The sequence below is a fragment of the Schistocerca cancellata genome, chromosome 4 (assembly GCF_023864275.1).
Source record: "Schistocerca cancellata isolate TAMUIC-IGC-003103 chromosome 4, iqSchCanc2.1, whole genome shotgun sequence".
Taxonomy (NCBI): domain Eukaryota; kingdom Metazoa; phylum Arthropoda; class Insecta; order Orthoptera; family Acrididae; genus Schistocerca; species Schistocerca cancellata.
Genome location: NC_064629.1, coordinates 423380561 through 423396985, shown reverse-complemented (window position 1 = coordinate 423396985; position 16425 = coordinate 423380561). Strand labels below are relative to the sequence as shown.

General features: G+C 40.7%; 1 protein-coding gene across 2 annotated transcripts in view; it reads left to right on the top strand.

Annotated features, from left to right (window-relative positions):
• Positions 1–16425, top strand: part of LOC126183553 (adenosine 3'-phospho 5'-phosphosulfate transporter 1) — a 69077-nt gene that overhangs the window by 34911 nt on the left and 17741 nt on the right. For both annotated transcript variants that reach the window (XM_049925630.1, XM_049925631.1), the window contains exon 6: positions 3535–3749. In XM_049925630.1, coding sequence (XP_049781587.1) covers positions 3535–3749 — 215 coding nt within the window. The remainder of the gene's footprint in view (positions 1–3534; positions 3750–16425) is intronic.

Below are 16425 nucleotides of genomic sequence, written 5' to 3'. Positions count from 1 at the left end.
GTGTTATGATAAGCACCTGTGAGCAATAGTCCCTTGCGCTTTTATCCCATGACTACAATATCATTGAGTCACAATTGGAATCAGTTAACTCATTCAAATGCTTGTGTGTAAAAATTTGTAGAGATACAAAATGGAACAATCACATAGCTTCAGATATAGGTAAAGCAGCATGCAAACTTTGGTTCAGTGGTAGGATGCTGGGGAAAAGTACAAAGGAAATTTCTTACAGCACACTTGTGTGACACATTCTAGAATATTGCTCAAGTATATGGGACCCATACCAAATAGAGCTAACAGGGGATACTGAATGTATACAAAGGAGTGTAAATGGTCACAGGTTTGCTTGACATTCAGGAGAGTGTCACAGAAATGCTGAAAAACCTGAACTGGCATATGCTTGAGGAAGATAGATGCCAACTATCACACAAAAGCCAGCCTACATATTTTGAAGAACTAGCTTTAAGTCATGAATCTATGAAAATACTATTTCCCCCTACATATCAATCCCATAAGGACAGCAAACACAAGATTGGACTAATTATAGTGTACACAGAGGCATTTAAGCAATAATTCTGCCTGCGCTCCATATGCTAGTGGAACAGAAAGGAAGGAGCCCTAATAAGTGGTACAATGGGAAGTATCTTCTGCCATGCACTTCACATTTGTTTTGCATAATGTAGACATAGATGTAGATGATTATTGCTGATTATGTGTGGGACATGTGGCCACTCCTGATTGGGAGCACATCATTCAGCAAGGGGGTGGGTGAGTATAACTTTCCTGAAATATGTATTCATAATGAATCTGAAGCCTGTGTTATAGGATTCACATTTAGGGGCTTGTCTTCCACAACATTTAAGAAATGATCTCATCTTGTACTATCTCATCCGCCAACTGAATTCTGTGGAGATACAAATGCAAAGAATTATCATTGGAATTAGCATACATCCAAATGAAAGGTTACTAAAATCTTCTTTGAGTAATTGCCACTGTTTGAATGTGAGTCCACAGTCATGAAATTACACTTTATTGTATTTTCCACTTGACTTTCTGTCTTACTAATAACTGACTGTGTCATATGATACCTTTTTTTCCTCTTACTACAGTAATAATGAGTGGTTAGCTGTACTCCAAGCTGACAGACATGGTATTACTCTCGGTATGTAAGACATGGTATTAGCCTCGGTATGTACCAGGATATCTCAACTGGTCTCCCAGTTGGTTTGGCCGGCTAGTGCTGATTCAGAATGTGTTTTAGCTCAGTCTTAACAGTTTTACCCATATACCCTAAAAGTTTGTCATTGTGTGTGAGAGAATTTTAAAATTTACCATATTTACCTGAGTATAAGACAACCCCCCTTTTTTCCAAGAAGCTTCTTGAAAAAAATTATTTTTAACATATTCTGACTAATCAGAATTACAAACTGTTTTATTAACATAAACTATCTGCCTAAGAAGTTGACATAATACCTATCCTAAATTTAAGCCATTTATTGATTTCTGCATTTTGACAACACAAGGAGAAATAAAATAAATGAAAATGGATGGTTTACATTAATTTGCAGGCCATTTTCTTTTCCCTATTTTTTGCTTACTGACCCTGTCATCTGTAGTATCACTATCTATCTATCATCATCATCCTTATAGCAGAGCTGGGAAGTTTGTTTCTTCATTGTCACAAGTATTGGCTATTTCTTCTGAATGTGTTGTGATTTCTGAGGTCTTGCTTACCATGGGACTTGAGAACACAGCTGGTTTCATCTGAGTAAAAATGAGGCCAGGACCTTAACCATTGTGCTATTTTGTTTGACATCTTCTTTTCTGACTGGTAAAGGCAACTGTAAAATCAAAATTTCAGTTAATTCTTCATTTGTTACCAGGTCCTACAAATAGGAATTTTTTCCTTAATTTCATGTTTTATATTCCATTAATAAGCAGTTGATAGGTTGATGTGGTACTGAATTTAATGTAGTTTACTTCGCTACCCATTGTTTTGTTGACAACCAGTACTGCTGTTGGAAAAATGTGTGTACTTTTTGATAATTTTTACAGTATTATTATGCAGCCTTGATGCCCAAGAATTTGCTTTTTTCTGCAGGTATCCCCCAACCAAGCCACTTTTAATTTTTTTGGTCCATAAACTCAAGAATGCACTGCAAAATTGTTTTATGAATGCTACAGGGTGATATTACACAGGTGCTTGAACTACTGAAACTTTTGTACACTAAGATAACTTGTAGCTGCATTCTCGATTGACAAAATAGTGTCCCTGTTTGTATTCATCAATAATGACTTGCATTTCTTTTAATAAACCCTTCCACACATCTTACATTCTGTGGATGCTTCTCTACCATTACTCTTACTGCAGATATTTTTCCTGTTAATTTGTCTCCTACAGCCTTGCACTTCTTTTTCATGGCATCTTCAAAAGACTTTCACGTATATTTATTCTGTTTAATTTCCTGTTCTCGCTTTATGGTTCTAAGATTTCTCCATAAAAGTGTATTTCTTCTGAGATGACAGTCGTATGCCACCTTCTGGAGACTTTGGTTTTGTTCCTCCTATTGTTAAGTTAAGGTTACAATGCCCTCATCAGTCTTCCCTGAAGTCCTTGCTAATTCATTCTGGACAGACTTTATTTTGAACTTCTTCCTGTTCATACTGCAATTATTACAGCTCATTACTTATACCCTTTTTCAGTTTTATGGCTTCCTTTCTTCTTGATGCAGTGTTCAGTGCTGAATCTGAAAACCTTGAGTTGCCAGTACAAAATTCTTTCCCTGAAAAAGTGAGGTAGTAGGCACTCTTCCAACCAGATAGATGTTTATACACAGATGTGGTAGACATATATCAGCATGTAGTATGTGAAACATTCAACCTTATCATGAAATGACTCTATTAGGTACTCCTAGAGACTGTAAAGGAACATTATCGTAACTCAACTTTTAGTGGGGCTTAACCCCCAAAATCTGTAACTTCCTAATTTGATAATTAGATCCCTCATGTGTAGTGCTTGTGGCATTGTATTTTAATCAGAAGTGTCAGATATACAGGGAAGAGAACAACTCTTTGATTTCCCAGTCATTTTAAATGATGGTGAGGTAAGTGTTTGATTTCTCCTTATATTATCAAAAGAGAAAAAGAAAAAAAGGGGGGGGGGGGACTTAGTACTACATCCCTGTTCATTTATTGATAACATATGAAGCTCTGTTGGAGTTTCATTGTACAGTCATTGGTGCTTGTATTTTTTCTTCTTTCTGTATTTTATGTATAAACTGCAATTAAATATTTAATTTGTGTAATATATTACACACTCTGTAAAGCCTCTCCTAAGAGTGATACTGCATTTAGTGTAAAGAGCACATAATGATGGGAAGGGCTGAAAAGTTAGAGGATATAGTAATAATAATAATAATAATAATAATAATAATAATAACAATAACAATAATAGCTCCATAACTTTTTGTCACTGACATTTTGTGTAAGTTATTTCTTATGTATACTACCAACAATGTGTTGTTCTTTTCTGCGCAGGTACAACAGTTACTACATTTTCTGGAATTATACTGTTAGCTTCATATATGATCTTTGATAGCTTTACATCAAACTGGCAAGGCTCTTTATTTGCTCAATATAATATGAGTTCAGTACAGATGATGTGTGGTGTAAATCTCTTCTCCTGCATCTTCACTGGTGTATCACTTTTTCAGCAGGGTGGATTTATCAAATCTGTCAATTTTATGGCACAGGTGAGGAACATTTAATGTATGATATTCTGTTTAGTAATTAACATGTACACTGCTAGCCACTGAACTTTTAGCATCCTAAAAGCAGCATGCAGTAATTGTCAAATTGGCATAAAGTGCACTAACACATTTGGATGTGCAAATGATTATCATTTCAATGAAACTGGACAAAGTAGATAAGAGTAAACGCATCTATATTCTGCATATAAGAAAAAGACTTCACAAAACATTTTTCATGCTGAAATTGTCCGCAACTCATGGTCTAGTGGCTAACATTGCTGCCTCTGGATCACGGGGTCCCGGGTTCGATTCCTGGCTGGGTTGGGGATTTTCTCTGCCCAGAGACTGGGTGTTCGTGTTATCCTGATCATTTCATTGTCATCATCATTTATGACAGTGACTAGATTGGACTGTGTGTGTGTGTGTGTGTGTGTGTGTGTGTGTGTGTGTGTGCGTGTGTGTGTAAAAAAAAAAAAAGACTTTGTAAAAAATTGGGACTGATGACCGTGCAGCTGAGCATCCCACAAAACCAATCATCATCATCATCATCATCATCATGCTGAAGTTGCAGTTAAATGTTGAGGAAGATGGTGCTATGCCTCACGTAAGAAGGAGACACAGTTACTAGTTCATATCGCAATTTGGATGTTCACATTGGCTTTGCCTACATGCTCGGCAGCCATATTGAACAGCATTCCTTACCTGATGGCTGCAGTGTATTCACTGCAGTGCTGGTGGCCATTTTTTGTGCACTTCAGTATCTCTGTTCTTGCCCTGGGGAGTCTTTTCTTTTATGTACAGACTCCTCGAGCAGCCTGAAAACTGTCGACCAGTGCTACCCTTGTCATCCTTTGGTAGTGTCCATCCAGGAGTCCATCTATACCCTGGAACAGTCCAGTTGTTCAGTGGCGTTCATCTGAACCTCTGGTCACATCGGAATCCCAGGAAATTAACTTGCTGACAGGCTGGCCAAACAGGCTACACAGAAACTGCTTCTTGAGATGGGCATCGCCACAAGTGAGCTACGTTCGTTTTTACGCCGCGAGGTTTTTCAGCTTTGGGAGACAGAATGGCAAAATCTCAGTACGCACAACAAACTGTGAGCCATGAAGGGGACCACGAATGTGTGGAAGTCCTCGATGAGGGCGTCTTGCAGGAACTCTGTGGTTCTCTGCAGGCTCCGCATTGACCGTGCATGGCTGACCCATATCTACCTCCTGCGCCGTGAAGACCCACCTCAGTGTCGGTGCAGCACCCGGTTGACAGTGGCCCATATTCTTCTACTATGTCCTCCTTTGGCTGCCCTGCGACTTCATTTTCGGTTGTTGGACTTGTTATTGATTTAGCAAACAACGCCTCATCGGCTGATTTAGTTTTGTGTTTCAACCGTGAGAGTGCGTTTTATCATTCGATCTGAGTTTTAGCGCATGTCCTTTGTCCCTCAGTGTCCTCCACCCTAGTGCTTTTAGGGTGAAGGTTTTAATGTGTTGCAGGGTGGCTGTCTCTTTCTTTTAATTTTCGTTGTTGACCAGCCACTGTAATCTGCTTCCTTGTTTTACTCTCTTCTAACTGTTTCTTGCATCTCTTTGTTGTTCTCTTGTCCTCTTTCATTCCTTTTAGTGTCCGTCGCCTCTCCTTCATTCTTGTGGTCTTTCCTTTCTTTCAGTTTTGTGTTATATGTCTCATCTATTTTATTCTCACACTTGTGGCATTGTTTTATTAGGAACAAGGGACTGATGACCTCAGAGTTTGGTCCCTTTCCCCCTCTTTTAAACCAAACAACCAATTGTTTTCCTTTGCAATACTCGTATCCTTGTTAAATTCCCCTGTAAGATTATATCATAATTAATAACTGTCTCAATGTGACAGTTACAGATTATCTTTCTGGTTTCTATGCTTGTGACAACTGACTAAATACACACTGCAGATGCTAAACTATAAAATTTATTTGCTAAATGGTCTATGTAGTCATTTCAGTTAAATATTTTGTCAAGATTTAGGCCTAAAAATTCACGTGGTTTGCTTTTGCTATCTCCTGGGTGTTGTAATTTGTTTTTATATGTGGTGTTTTCATTGATTCATTTGCAAATTGCATCATCTGGGTTTTAGTGATATTTAATTTTAGTCCTTTTTGCTGTAACCAGTATTCAAGCTTCTCGACACATTCTGAAATTTTTTCTGGTATCTCATTTTCAATTAGAACTAGTGTATCATCTGCAAATAAAACTAAATGAACATCAGCAGAAATTGTTAGGTCATTTACATAGAACACACACAAAAAAGGGGCCCAGTATTGAAAACTGTGAGACTACCAGGAAATTATTTTTCATCAGAAGAATTTGATGTTACAATTACTCTTTATTTTCTGTCTGTTTAAGTATGAGCTTAACCACTGTAAAATATTGTCTCTGAGCCCATGCATCTGTAATTTGTGGAGAAGTAAGGAGTAAATCACTGAATTGAATGCTTTTGTCAGATCACAGTCTATTCCTATGACACTTTTTACCCTTACCTGACGTTGAGCATATATTTTAAGTAAGGCACTGATGACGCTGTAGTGCTTCTTCCTTGCTGGATGCCAAACTAGTGTTTAAAAATTGTGTCACTGTAACACATTTTTCAATTTGTTTGGCTGCAGTGTCTGCAGCCACTGTAGAGAAAACTATCAAGAGAGATGTAATTCTCAATATCATCTGTTGATACATTTGAATAATGGTTTCATCTCAAGGAATAAAGCTAACAACTCACTGAATAGTAGAGGGAGGCATTGAATTGTTGACAGGTACACAAACAAAACTGAAAACTTGGCTAGCTTTCAGATGAATCCTTTTTCGAAAAAAAAAAAAAGAAAAAGAAAAAACCTGGGGAAGGGGGGGGGGGCATAATAAGTGAAGTTATGGTCCTGTGACAAGGTAGAGTTGGATGTGGGGGAGTAGACTAGTGGAGATTGAGGCCAGATAGATTACAGGAATGGAGCACATGGGGATAACTCCCATCATCATAGTTCAGAAAACCAGGTGCTGGGGAGGGCAGGAAAGGTGGGGGGGGGGGGAGATGCAGACAGCATGGGTTGTAAAGCAGCTATGGAAATCAAACATGATGTGATTATAATGTGTTCTGCCACTGAGTGGTCAGTACTGCTTATGGCCACAGCTTGCAGTGGCCATTCATTCGGGTGACAGTCGGTTGGGGACATGACTACTTAAAATACTGTGTAAAAATTGCAGTATCAATGGGGTCTTCATTGACCACACACAGCGAACCATATGCCACTTGCATCTCCGCAGGAAATGATACATTCAAACATACTGCCAGTGTGCCTCTGTGAGCTCTGCTCTCTTCAGCGTCCATCATCTCTTATGGGTGGCGCCATAGATGCTACCACAGGATGTCTTCGCATCACTCACTGCATTCAACTGTTCCATCAGCAAGTTGTCTTATGACAACACACACTGAACTCTTCCACAGATCTTGGTACACCTGCAGTGAGAATACGTAAATATAAATCTTAACAGCTAGCCAGTGATTGTATCTTATAAACACTATCAAGTGTACCAGTTTGGATAAAGGATCATTCAGAAAATGATGTTTCACAGCAACACTGAAGGACTCATGGTGTACCTAAGTTATGTGTATCACATATTTCAACTTGTATATATTGTAAAGAAACGTGTTAATATTTTATTCATTTTGTAGATGTCTGATGTGTGCTACCTCATCGACTTAAGACACAGTGGAAATTGCAGCAGTTCTGGTATATGACATGACTGCTTTCACTGGTTGCCCTACTTCTGATGGGATAGAAAAAGCCAGTTATAGGCCTTGAGTAACATGTGCTGGTTGCATGGATCGGACAGGTCTTGCATCTGGTTCTAAGACACAACCCATGTGGTGATTGGTTGGGAGCGGGTGTGGCATGGGGGATGGACCAGGATATTGCATAGATTGGGTGGGACACAGAATATTGTTCTTCATTTCTGGGCACAATGATAAATACTTGAAGTCCTGGCAGAGGCTGTGATTGAATTTTTCCAGTCAGGGATGATTCTGGATGATGAGGTTGCTCCATTGCAGCTGGTTCTTGGGGGGGGGGGGGGGGTGATAGAATAAGGGGTGTGTGGGGATATGGCCCAGTGAATCTGTCTGGGAACTAGGTTTGGGCAATATGTGTATAAGGAATTAGGTGGTGGGTTTCGAGTCAGAAGGTAGTGTTAGATAGCAGCACGGCTGTGGGCATGGAGGATGTTGGTGTGTAAGGAGGGGCCATCAGTAGTGATTAGGGATCCAAGTGATAATGAAGTGAAGTGCCAAGTGATAATGAAATAAGGTGGGGTTGGTAGAGACACAGTGAAGGAAGTGGTTTGTATCTTTCATGTGACAGGCTAGGTTGCATAAAATTGGTTGGAGGTGTTGGTTGGCAAGAGCAGAGATCCTCTCAGTTGGTGCACAGTAACTAGCTACAATTGGACAGTCAAGATTTTTGGGTTTATTGATTTTGGGAATCGTGTGGAATGCTGGTGCTTGGAGGGGGTTGAGAGAGGTTTAAGGAGGGAGAAGAAATCGGATAGTTGGTATGTGCCTTCTGTCTGGTAATCATGACAATAGTGGAGCATTTGTCTGTAGGGATGATGATTAAATCAGGGTTTTTCTTGAGGCTGTGGATTGCTGTCCTTTCTTCCTCTGGGAGTTTTCTGTTCTTGGGAAGGACCTGGAGAAGGATGGTGAGATCAGGTTAGAGGTAAGGTGGTATATCCATGAGTAGCCAGGTATCAGCATACATGTCAGATTGAAGGAGAGAAATAGGTGAAGTTGCAAGGCAGAAGGACCACCTTCGGAAGAGAACACAGTATGAAGTGGTAGTCGAGCTAAACATGCCAGACCGACAGTGGAAAAGACACAGACAAAGACAAGCCCAAAGCAACCTGTGCCACAATAAGGTGCAAAGTGAAAGCCTTGGTCACAATGTCAGCAGGCCATGAACAAGGAGAGAGACACTCTAAAACATGACCAGATAGAAAACTGTAGTAATAAAGTAATACATGAGACCAGTCCAAGAACCACAAATATGGCTTTATTCATGAACTTTGGAACAGTAATGGAAAATAGACACTAGTGGTTCCCCACATAACGAGACACAGTACACTAGTGTGAATGGCACACTGTCAGGACATGAAAGAGGGTCAATTGGCACTGCTCCACGCATGTATATGTACAAGTCACTGCCAGACAGCACAGCAGAGACAGCACCACGTGGACACCTTCCACAGGTGGCTGCCAGCCACTGGCCTGTGGTGATACAGTTGGCAGCTGATTCAAACATGTATGTGTGGTGACACCATTCTCGATTTGGCAAAGGTGTTTTTTGAGGTTCTGGGTTTTGTGGGACATTGGGAGGAGTTTTGGGGATGTGGTAGATGAAAAAGGTCAGCAAGGCAGGGACTGGGTGCTATTCGTGCCTCAGAGCACCACCACCAACGACACATACCTACCCCCAGTGAACCACCCCTCATCACAAGGGGGTTCACCGGTAGAATCCATACACTGATGTCCTGACTTTTTCCATGTGTCACAGTCCTCAAAACTCCTTTCCCAACATCGCACAAAACCCAGAACCTAAAAAAATCCAAAACACTATTGACAACCTATCCAATAAATACCTCAATATCACAGAAGTTCCAGTCCTATCCAATAAAACGAGGAACGTCCTACCTACAATCCTTGCCACCCCTCCCTCCCCAGTGTAGTGCTCTGCTGCCCACCCAGTCTACACAATATTCTGTTCCATCCCTATGCCACACCCACTCCCAAATGGGTTGTAACCCTTACCCAGGCCCAAGACTCATCTGATTCACCCACCCAGCACATACTACCACAGACCTGTCATAGGGTTATCCCGTCCATCAGAGACAGGACCACCCATGAAAGCAGTCACATAATAAACCAGCTCTGCTGAAATTGCTGCATGACCCCCAAACCAACTGCCTACCCAAATGAATAACCCCTGCCAAACTGTAGCCAAGAGCAGTACTGACCAAGCAGTGACAGAACATGCTTCTGAGCACAACATGCTCAATTTTAATGGTTACTTCACAACCTGTGCCATGTGGATCCATCACTTCAGATGCATTGCTCCTCCAACTGTGCCACCTCAAAATTCGAAAACTGTGTGACGCAGCATTCTACTCAGTATAGCACTGAACAATAACTAACAGATGTACAACAATGAAACTTCCAGCAGTAAGTGTATTTTCAGTCCATAGTGTTGTGCTGCATTGACAACCTCACCTTGAGATATGTATGTGATTGTGGTTTAAATGTGAATTTGTTGAGTGGGTTCTTGAAAACATCTACATCACCATGGCTGCAATTAGGCAACATCAAAGCTGTCACGTACACAGACAGGAACCAGAATACAAGCAGTACATCATTCATAAGAATTGTATATTCAGGAGACAAGCGGACTCCAAAACAGCAGTACAAGCCAGCTACACATCAGGCATCCAGAGGTGTTTTTCCAGAGACACGGGTCAACTTATGAAGTGGCTGGAGGGATTTGACCAAATCACCAGATACAATAGTTGGGATGATGTGATGTGTTTGGCAAATGTGTTCTTATACTTCAATGGCACAGCTCAGCAGTGGTTCAGAACAGTGAAGAGAAGCTCAATATTGGGGTCAAATTCGGGGCCTAACTTGAGAAAATGTTCAGCGACAACAAGTAGCAAGTCCACTTATGCTACGTCACAAATCCAAATATGGCAGAAGTGAAAAAATCTCACATTTGATGAAAGGAATGACAAAATACATGTACCAAGCTCTTCTGGTAAAGAATGTCATGACGACAGAGGAATTCATCAAGTGGATCCAGATAATTGAGGAAACAACAGAAAAAGTCAGACAAAAGAGATATGACAGACAGCCAAATGGTGTCACTATGTTAGTTGCAGAAGACCACAATGAGCTTGCCTCTCTCATTTATCAGATAATAAGGGAAGAGATTAAGCAGTGTGTGACATACAGAAATGTCTGACTTGAGTACACAAGAGATAGCAGTCATGAATATCAACCCCATATGTCAAGAGATAATAGAGAATGTCAAAAAATAGGTGTATCAATCTTTGGCACTAATCTCTGCCATTAGTCGAATGCTCCGTGAAGTCATTTTAACAGAATGCGGGCATAATGTTATTCTCATGTGGGGTTCTTACAGGCATCGCAAGCAGTCTGAGACTGTGGGAGCTCCAGATTGAGGAAGCATTTTGATGAGCACATATAATAAAGACTGCTCAGGAAGTTGTTTGTCATCGATGATGATATCTCACCATTATCAATGAGATGAGTTCCGTAGAGACTCTCAATTAAACTTTCAAGCTTTTATTGATTGCAAAAAGCTACTCAGACTCACAGAAGAAATCTACATACCATTGACAGTCGTAATCATTGTAGGTGACCAAAGAGAACTTTGGACCACTAATTGTCATGGGGAGCTACAACTCATCTCTAAATGTGTGTTTAGGGATGACGGAACCAATCCAGGAAGGGTAGCTTAGTGTCACTGATGAAGAATCATGCTCCTCTACCACAGTAGCCAATGCAGGGGAGGGAGCTACTACCAACGGTGTATAGGATCTGGCCTGACTGAGGAACAGTATCAGCGTGTGGGAGCCATTCTGCATCAATTTTTGAATGTTGGCATTCATGTTGAGTGTCACAGGCTAAACAATGAATAATATGGGAGGAAGTGGGGAAGACATGGCAACATGATGTTAGTGAACCGTCTGAGTGGCCTTGTTACTTTTCTGTGGTCCTTGTTAAGGAGAAGGATGGCACAGGGCATTTCTGCATCAACTACCGATAGCTGAGTAAAATCACGAAGAATGAAGTCTGTCCACCGAGCGGGGCAGCGGGGTGGCGCAGTGGTTGGACACTGGACTCGCATTCGGGAGGACGACGGTTCAATCCCGTGTCCGGCCATCCTGATTTAGGTTTTCCGTGATTTCCCTAAATCACTCCAGGCAAATGCCGGGATGGTTCCTCTGAAAGGGCACGGCCGACTTCCTTCCCAATCCTTCCCTAATCCGATGAGACCGATGACCACGCTGTCTGGTCTCCTTCCCCAAACCAACCAATGAAGTCTGTCCATTTCCACACATTGATGATACCGTAGACTGTTTAAAAGGAGCAAAGTATTTTCCAACTATGGACATGCCGTGGAGCAAATTATTTCCCAAATATGGACATGGGACATGCCAGAAGCCTACTGGAAAATGGAGGTTGAAGAGGCTAACTGGGAAAAGACTGTTGTCATAACTCCTGATGGACTCTGTCAGTTTAAAGTAATGCAGTTTGGACTGTGTAATGCTCCAGCCACCTGTGAACATATGATGGACGGCCTGCTTCAACACCTTAAATGGGCACTGTGTATTCGCTATCTGGATGATATTATCATCTTTCCAAAGATTTTTGAAGAATATCTAAGCTGTCTGACAACAGCATTGAAGTGTGTTCAGACTGCAGGTCTCCGCCTGAATGTGAGAAAATGCTTCTTCGTTGCCCAAGAAATAAAAATCTTGGGGCACCTAGTGAATGGCAATGGAGTGTATGACAATTTTTCATGGAATGGGCTCATACCACCAGCAGTTCATAAAGTACCCCTGTACGAAGGAGCATCTCTTTCAAGAACTACTGCAGGGAGATACCAAATTTTCCTGGAATGAAATACAAGAAGAATGTTTCCTCATCCTTAAGGAGGCATTACAATTAATCCCATTCTAGTGATGCATGGTGAGAATGCCGTGATAAAACTTCATACTGATGCTAGTGGTTTTTGAATGAAGATGTTTTTGTTCAACTTCAAGGTGGTGGTGCATAGCTTATACTTACAGAGTACACTCCAAATCCAAAATGAACTACTCTACAAACTAAAAAGAGTATCTTGCAGTTGTTTGGGCCATCATCAAGTTCTGTTCATATTTATTAGGTGAACTATTCACCATTGTGACAGACCACCATTCGCTCGACTGGCTGACTAGCCTGAAGGATCTGCTGGGTCAACTGGTGAGATAGGCACTGAGGCTTCAGGAGTACGTCATCACAGTGGTATACAAAAGTGGATGCAAACGTAAGGACACCTACCATCTCCCAAGGAATTTTTTGGCATAACAAAGCAGCATGGACAAAAATCTCAATCATCACTGCATTAAGACATTGCTGCTGAACAGAGGGAATATCCAGCACTGCTGAAAATTATATATGTCTTTAAAGAGGAGGAATCACCCAAAGAAGAATTCCAATTAATTAACAAAGCATTTTATTAAAGGAACTATGATCCAGTAGGGCATAGGTGGTTGCTCATTACCTCAGCGCATCTGTGGCAAGCTCTCCGGAAGTTTTCCATGATGCTGCGATGTCTGATCACTTGGAATTCATGAGGACTTGAGACAGAATTAGAGGAATCTGTCACTGGCCAGGTCTCTACAGGTTTGTTAGATACTATATAAGCCACTGTAAGAAATGCCATCAATAGAAGCATACGACACAGTTACATCTGGGGCATGTGGTACGAATCATGCCTGCAGCAGCACCATTCCGTTGAACTGGAATAGGCCTCTTGGGGAGGTTTCCGATGTCGGCAAACAGGAATCAGTGAATAACAGTCTGCACTTACTACCTCGTCCAGTATGCTGTCGCAAAAGCTGTGCTGTCTATCAAAGCTCTAGAAATTGCAGAGATCCTTGTAGAAGACATCATTTTGAATCACAGAGCACCCTGTGTTGATTTCTGATTGTGGAAAAGTTTTCTGGCTGAGACAAGTATCAGAGGTAATTTCATGTTGTGACATAATCCACTGTGTGACAACTTTTTACCGTCCTCACACAAATGGCATTACAGAACTCTTTAATAACCATCTGGCAAATATGTTTTTGATATATTTTGATGTCACACCAAGAGATTAGGATCCAGTACTGCCCATCATGACACTCCCATACAACACAGTGATGCAAGGCACTATAGGCTTCTATTGTTCTTTCCGTTCCATGGTTGCAAGGCTGAAATGACAGTGGACACATTGTTCTGATTTCAAGTGGAGCAGGACAGCTGGCTCATACACACACACTGGATAAGGACTGAGAGCACTACTGTACCAAGCACTGACCCATGAGACACAGCCCAAGAGATTTTGTTTAGCTTTTCACACCTGTGCAGAAAGTAGGATTATCAGAAAAATTGCAGAAGTGCGACTTTGGGCCATATCCTATCCTTTATCGTTTGACAAACAGCACACACCAAGTTAATGAATGTGACCCATCATCAAGAAGACAAAAGTGCAGAGACGTTGTCCATGTCCTTTGTATGAAGCGCTACTAGAGTCCAGATGCACAGATTGACAATGGGAGGTTCAAGAAAACTGAAGACCTGCGGGACGATCATGAAGCTTCGATGGGAGGGGCTACCTGCGATGCTCATCATAGTGAAGAGGATGTAATAGCACAACCAGAATGCAAGAATCTGCCAACGCCACCATACAGACGACTATTGGTACAACCTAGATCCATAGTATTGTAGTTGGCTCCTATGAGGACTTCCAGAACATTGGGTTGCCTCTGCTCCAGGGAAGGGAGTGTTGCTGTGAGCTCTGGTGCAAGCAGTGTGTTTTAGTGGTTAGAGCCACTGTCTGGTGTGCTGCAGTCACCGGTTCAAACCTGACTGCCAGCAAGTACTTGTTATTTAGTTATCATTTCTGGAATGTTCATGAAATATATTATATTTTTAATGTTTGTATGTCTGGAATATTCTATGTTCGTATAAATAATTGCACTCTCCATCAAGGAGGTCAGTTCTGTTCCGGTTGTATGTTAGTGTCAGTAATAAACATGCTTACAGTTCTAAATGTTGTATTTCATTGATGACCCTGCTTTCGGATTTGGACTTAATTGTGGTTTCAACATGACGATCTGAAAATTCAGTAGCAGAGCAATTATTTGAAGTAATTGTAATGCCGTTTAAGAAATTCTCGTAGATTCCTCCTCCTGAAGTCATGTTATTGCAGATTAGTGATAAGGGGGAATCTCTCTATCTTCTACACCATTTGTGCTGCTATTGTATCAAGTTCAAAATGATTGTGGATGTGCTGGTGGTGGTTCTCTTGTTAAAAGTGTAAAAGGGGCAGTCTGTATATTTACCTTGAAGTGTATGTTAGCAATATGTAGCACGAGAAATAATGGGAATTAAGATAGCCGAATAAAAGCTCATTTTCAATAGGCTGTTTATTAATGAGACAATTTTCACTGTGCAAAGAATAACTGTTAGTTACTAAAATAATGACAACCTCAAAATAGCTGCCATCAACGTGTAAGCAAATCATGTATCAGATAAAAGTACAGTTTCTTCAAATGGAAATAGATATAAACACATAGGAAATTAGTTAATACTGTTTGTATGCCCTCTAGTAATCCTTAGCTTTTGCAGTTCTAATATTCAGTTTATGCCTGTTCACACTGCTTCCCTCATTTGCGACAAATAAAACTACTCCCCCCCCCCCCCCCCCCCCTGACCCAACATAGAATTTGGGCTGTGCTACGGATCAGTCTGCAGCACAATAAGGATACTGTATTTCTGAGAAAACCATTCATAATGATTTCAAAGTAATACATGCAGAATTACAATATATGTTTATAACAAAAATTTCAATTGGAGAAAATTGCAGAAAGTGAAGGAATGACCATCTGCACACAGTGAGGAATTCAAATTTGTTGTTTTGTAGATGTCATGTGGTTAAGAAAAAATTCAGCAGTGGAAAGTCCAGGATGGTATGTTTGACAATATTATGAAAAGGATAGCACAAATGCTGAGTCGCAGATAAGAACAACAAAAAGAAAGACTGTCAGAAAATGAACTTTCTTTTTGTTGTGGCCATCTGTGACTCAGAATCTCCTCTATATGATGAGTAGCAACTATCCTTTCCATAGTATTGTTGTCATGTGGTTAAGAGCTTGTCATTTACTAACCATTACCATCCTCCCATTGCCTGCCTCCAAAGTGACATAGTGACATATTACCAACAGCTGCTTTATATCAAATTAATGACCCTTATTAAAATTTTGGGATTGACTTCTTCCAGTATATCTTCTTACATATACCAGATCAAAATATGTCATCTCCACTGCCCCCTCCCACCTCCCCACCCCGCCTCCCATAGTTAGTGTAGAAAAGTCCATCCTTCCTTTCTTGTTTGAGTGATGAATTTTCTATTTTTCTGAATGATAACTGGCATAACCACCAGATATGGTTCCTGGCTTGATTTTGGTCAAGTCCTCTCTCATTCTGACAAATAATGGCCTGAAAATTATTTTGTGTCCTGATTTTGTTTATTTCTCTTAGAAAATTTGCCCTACTCACTACTATGTCTAATCTTTGCATCATAATAAATCTTCCTTTTTTGTATTTTTTGAGTCTGTTTTCATAATCTTGCATCCCATGGCGTGATCCCCCTGTGAAGTAAGTCTTGTTATTTAAGACCTCTGGCCCCCATTTTGATGTACTGGAGGTTCACAAGAATAACAGAATTCTAAAATAAAGTGTGATCAGTGAGAACCTTCTGGAAATTGGCCAAATATTGGCAGTCTTCCATTAATGTTTTTTTGTGACTGGACTTCTGCTCTTCATCAGTGGTTTCCAT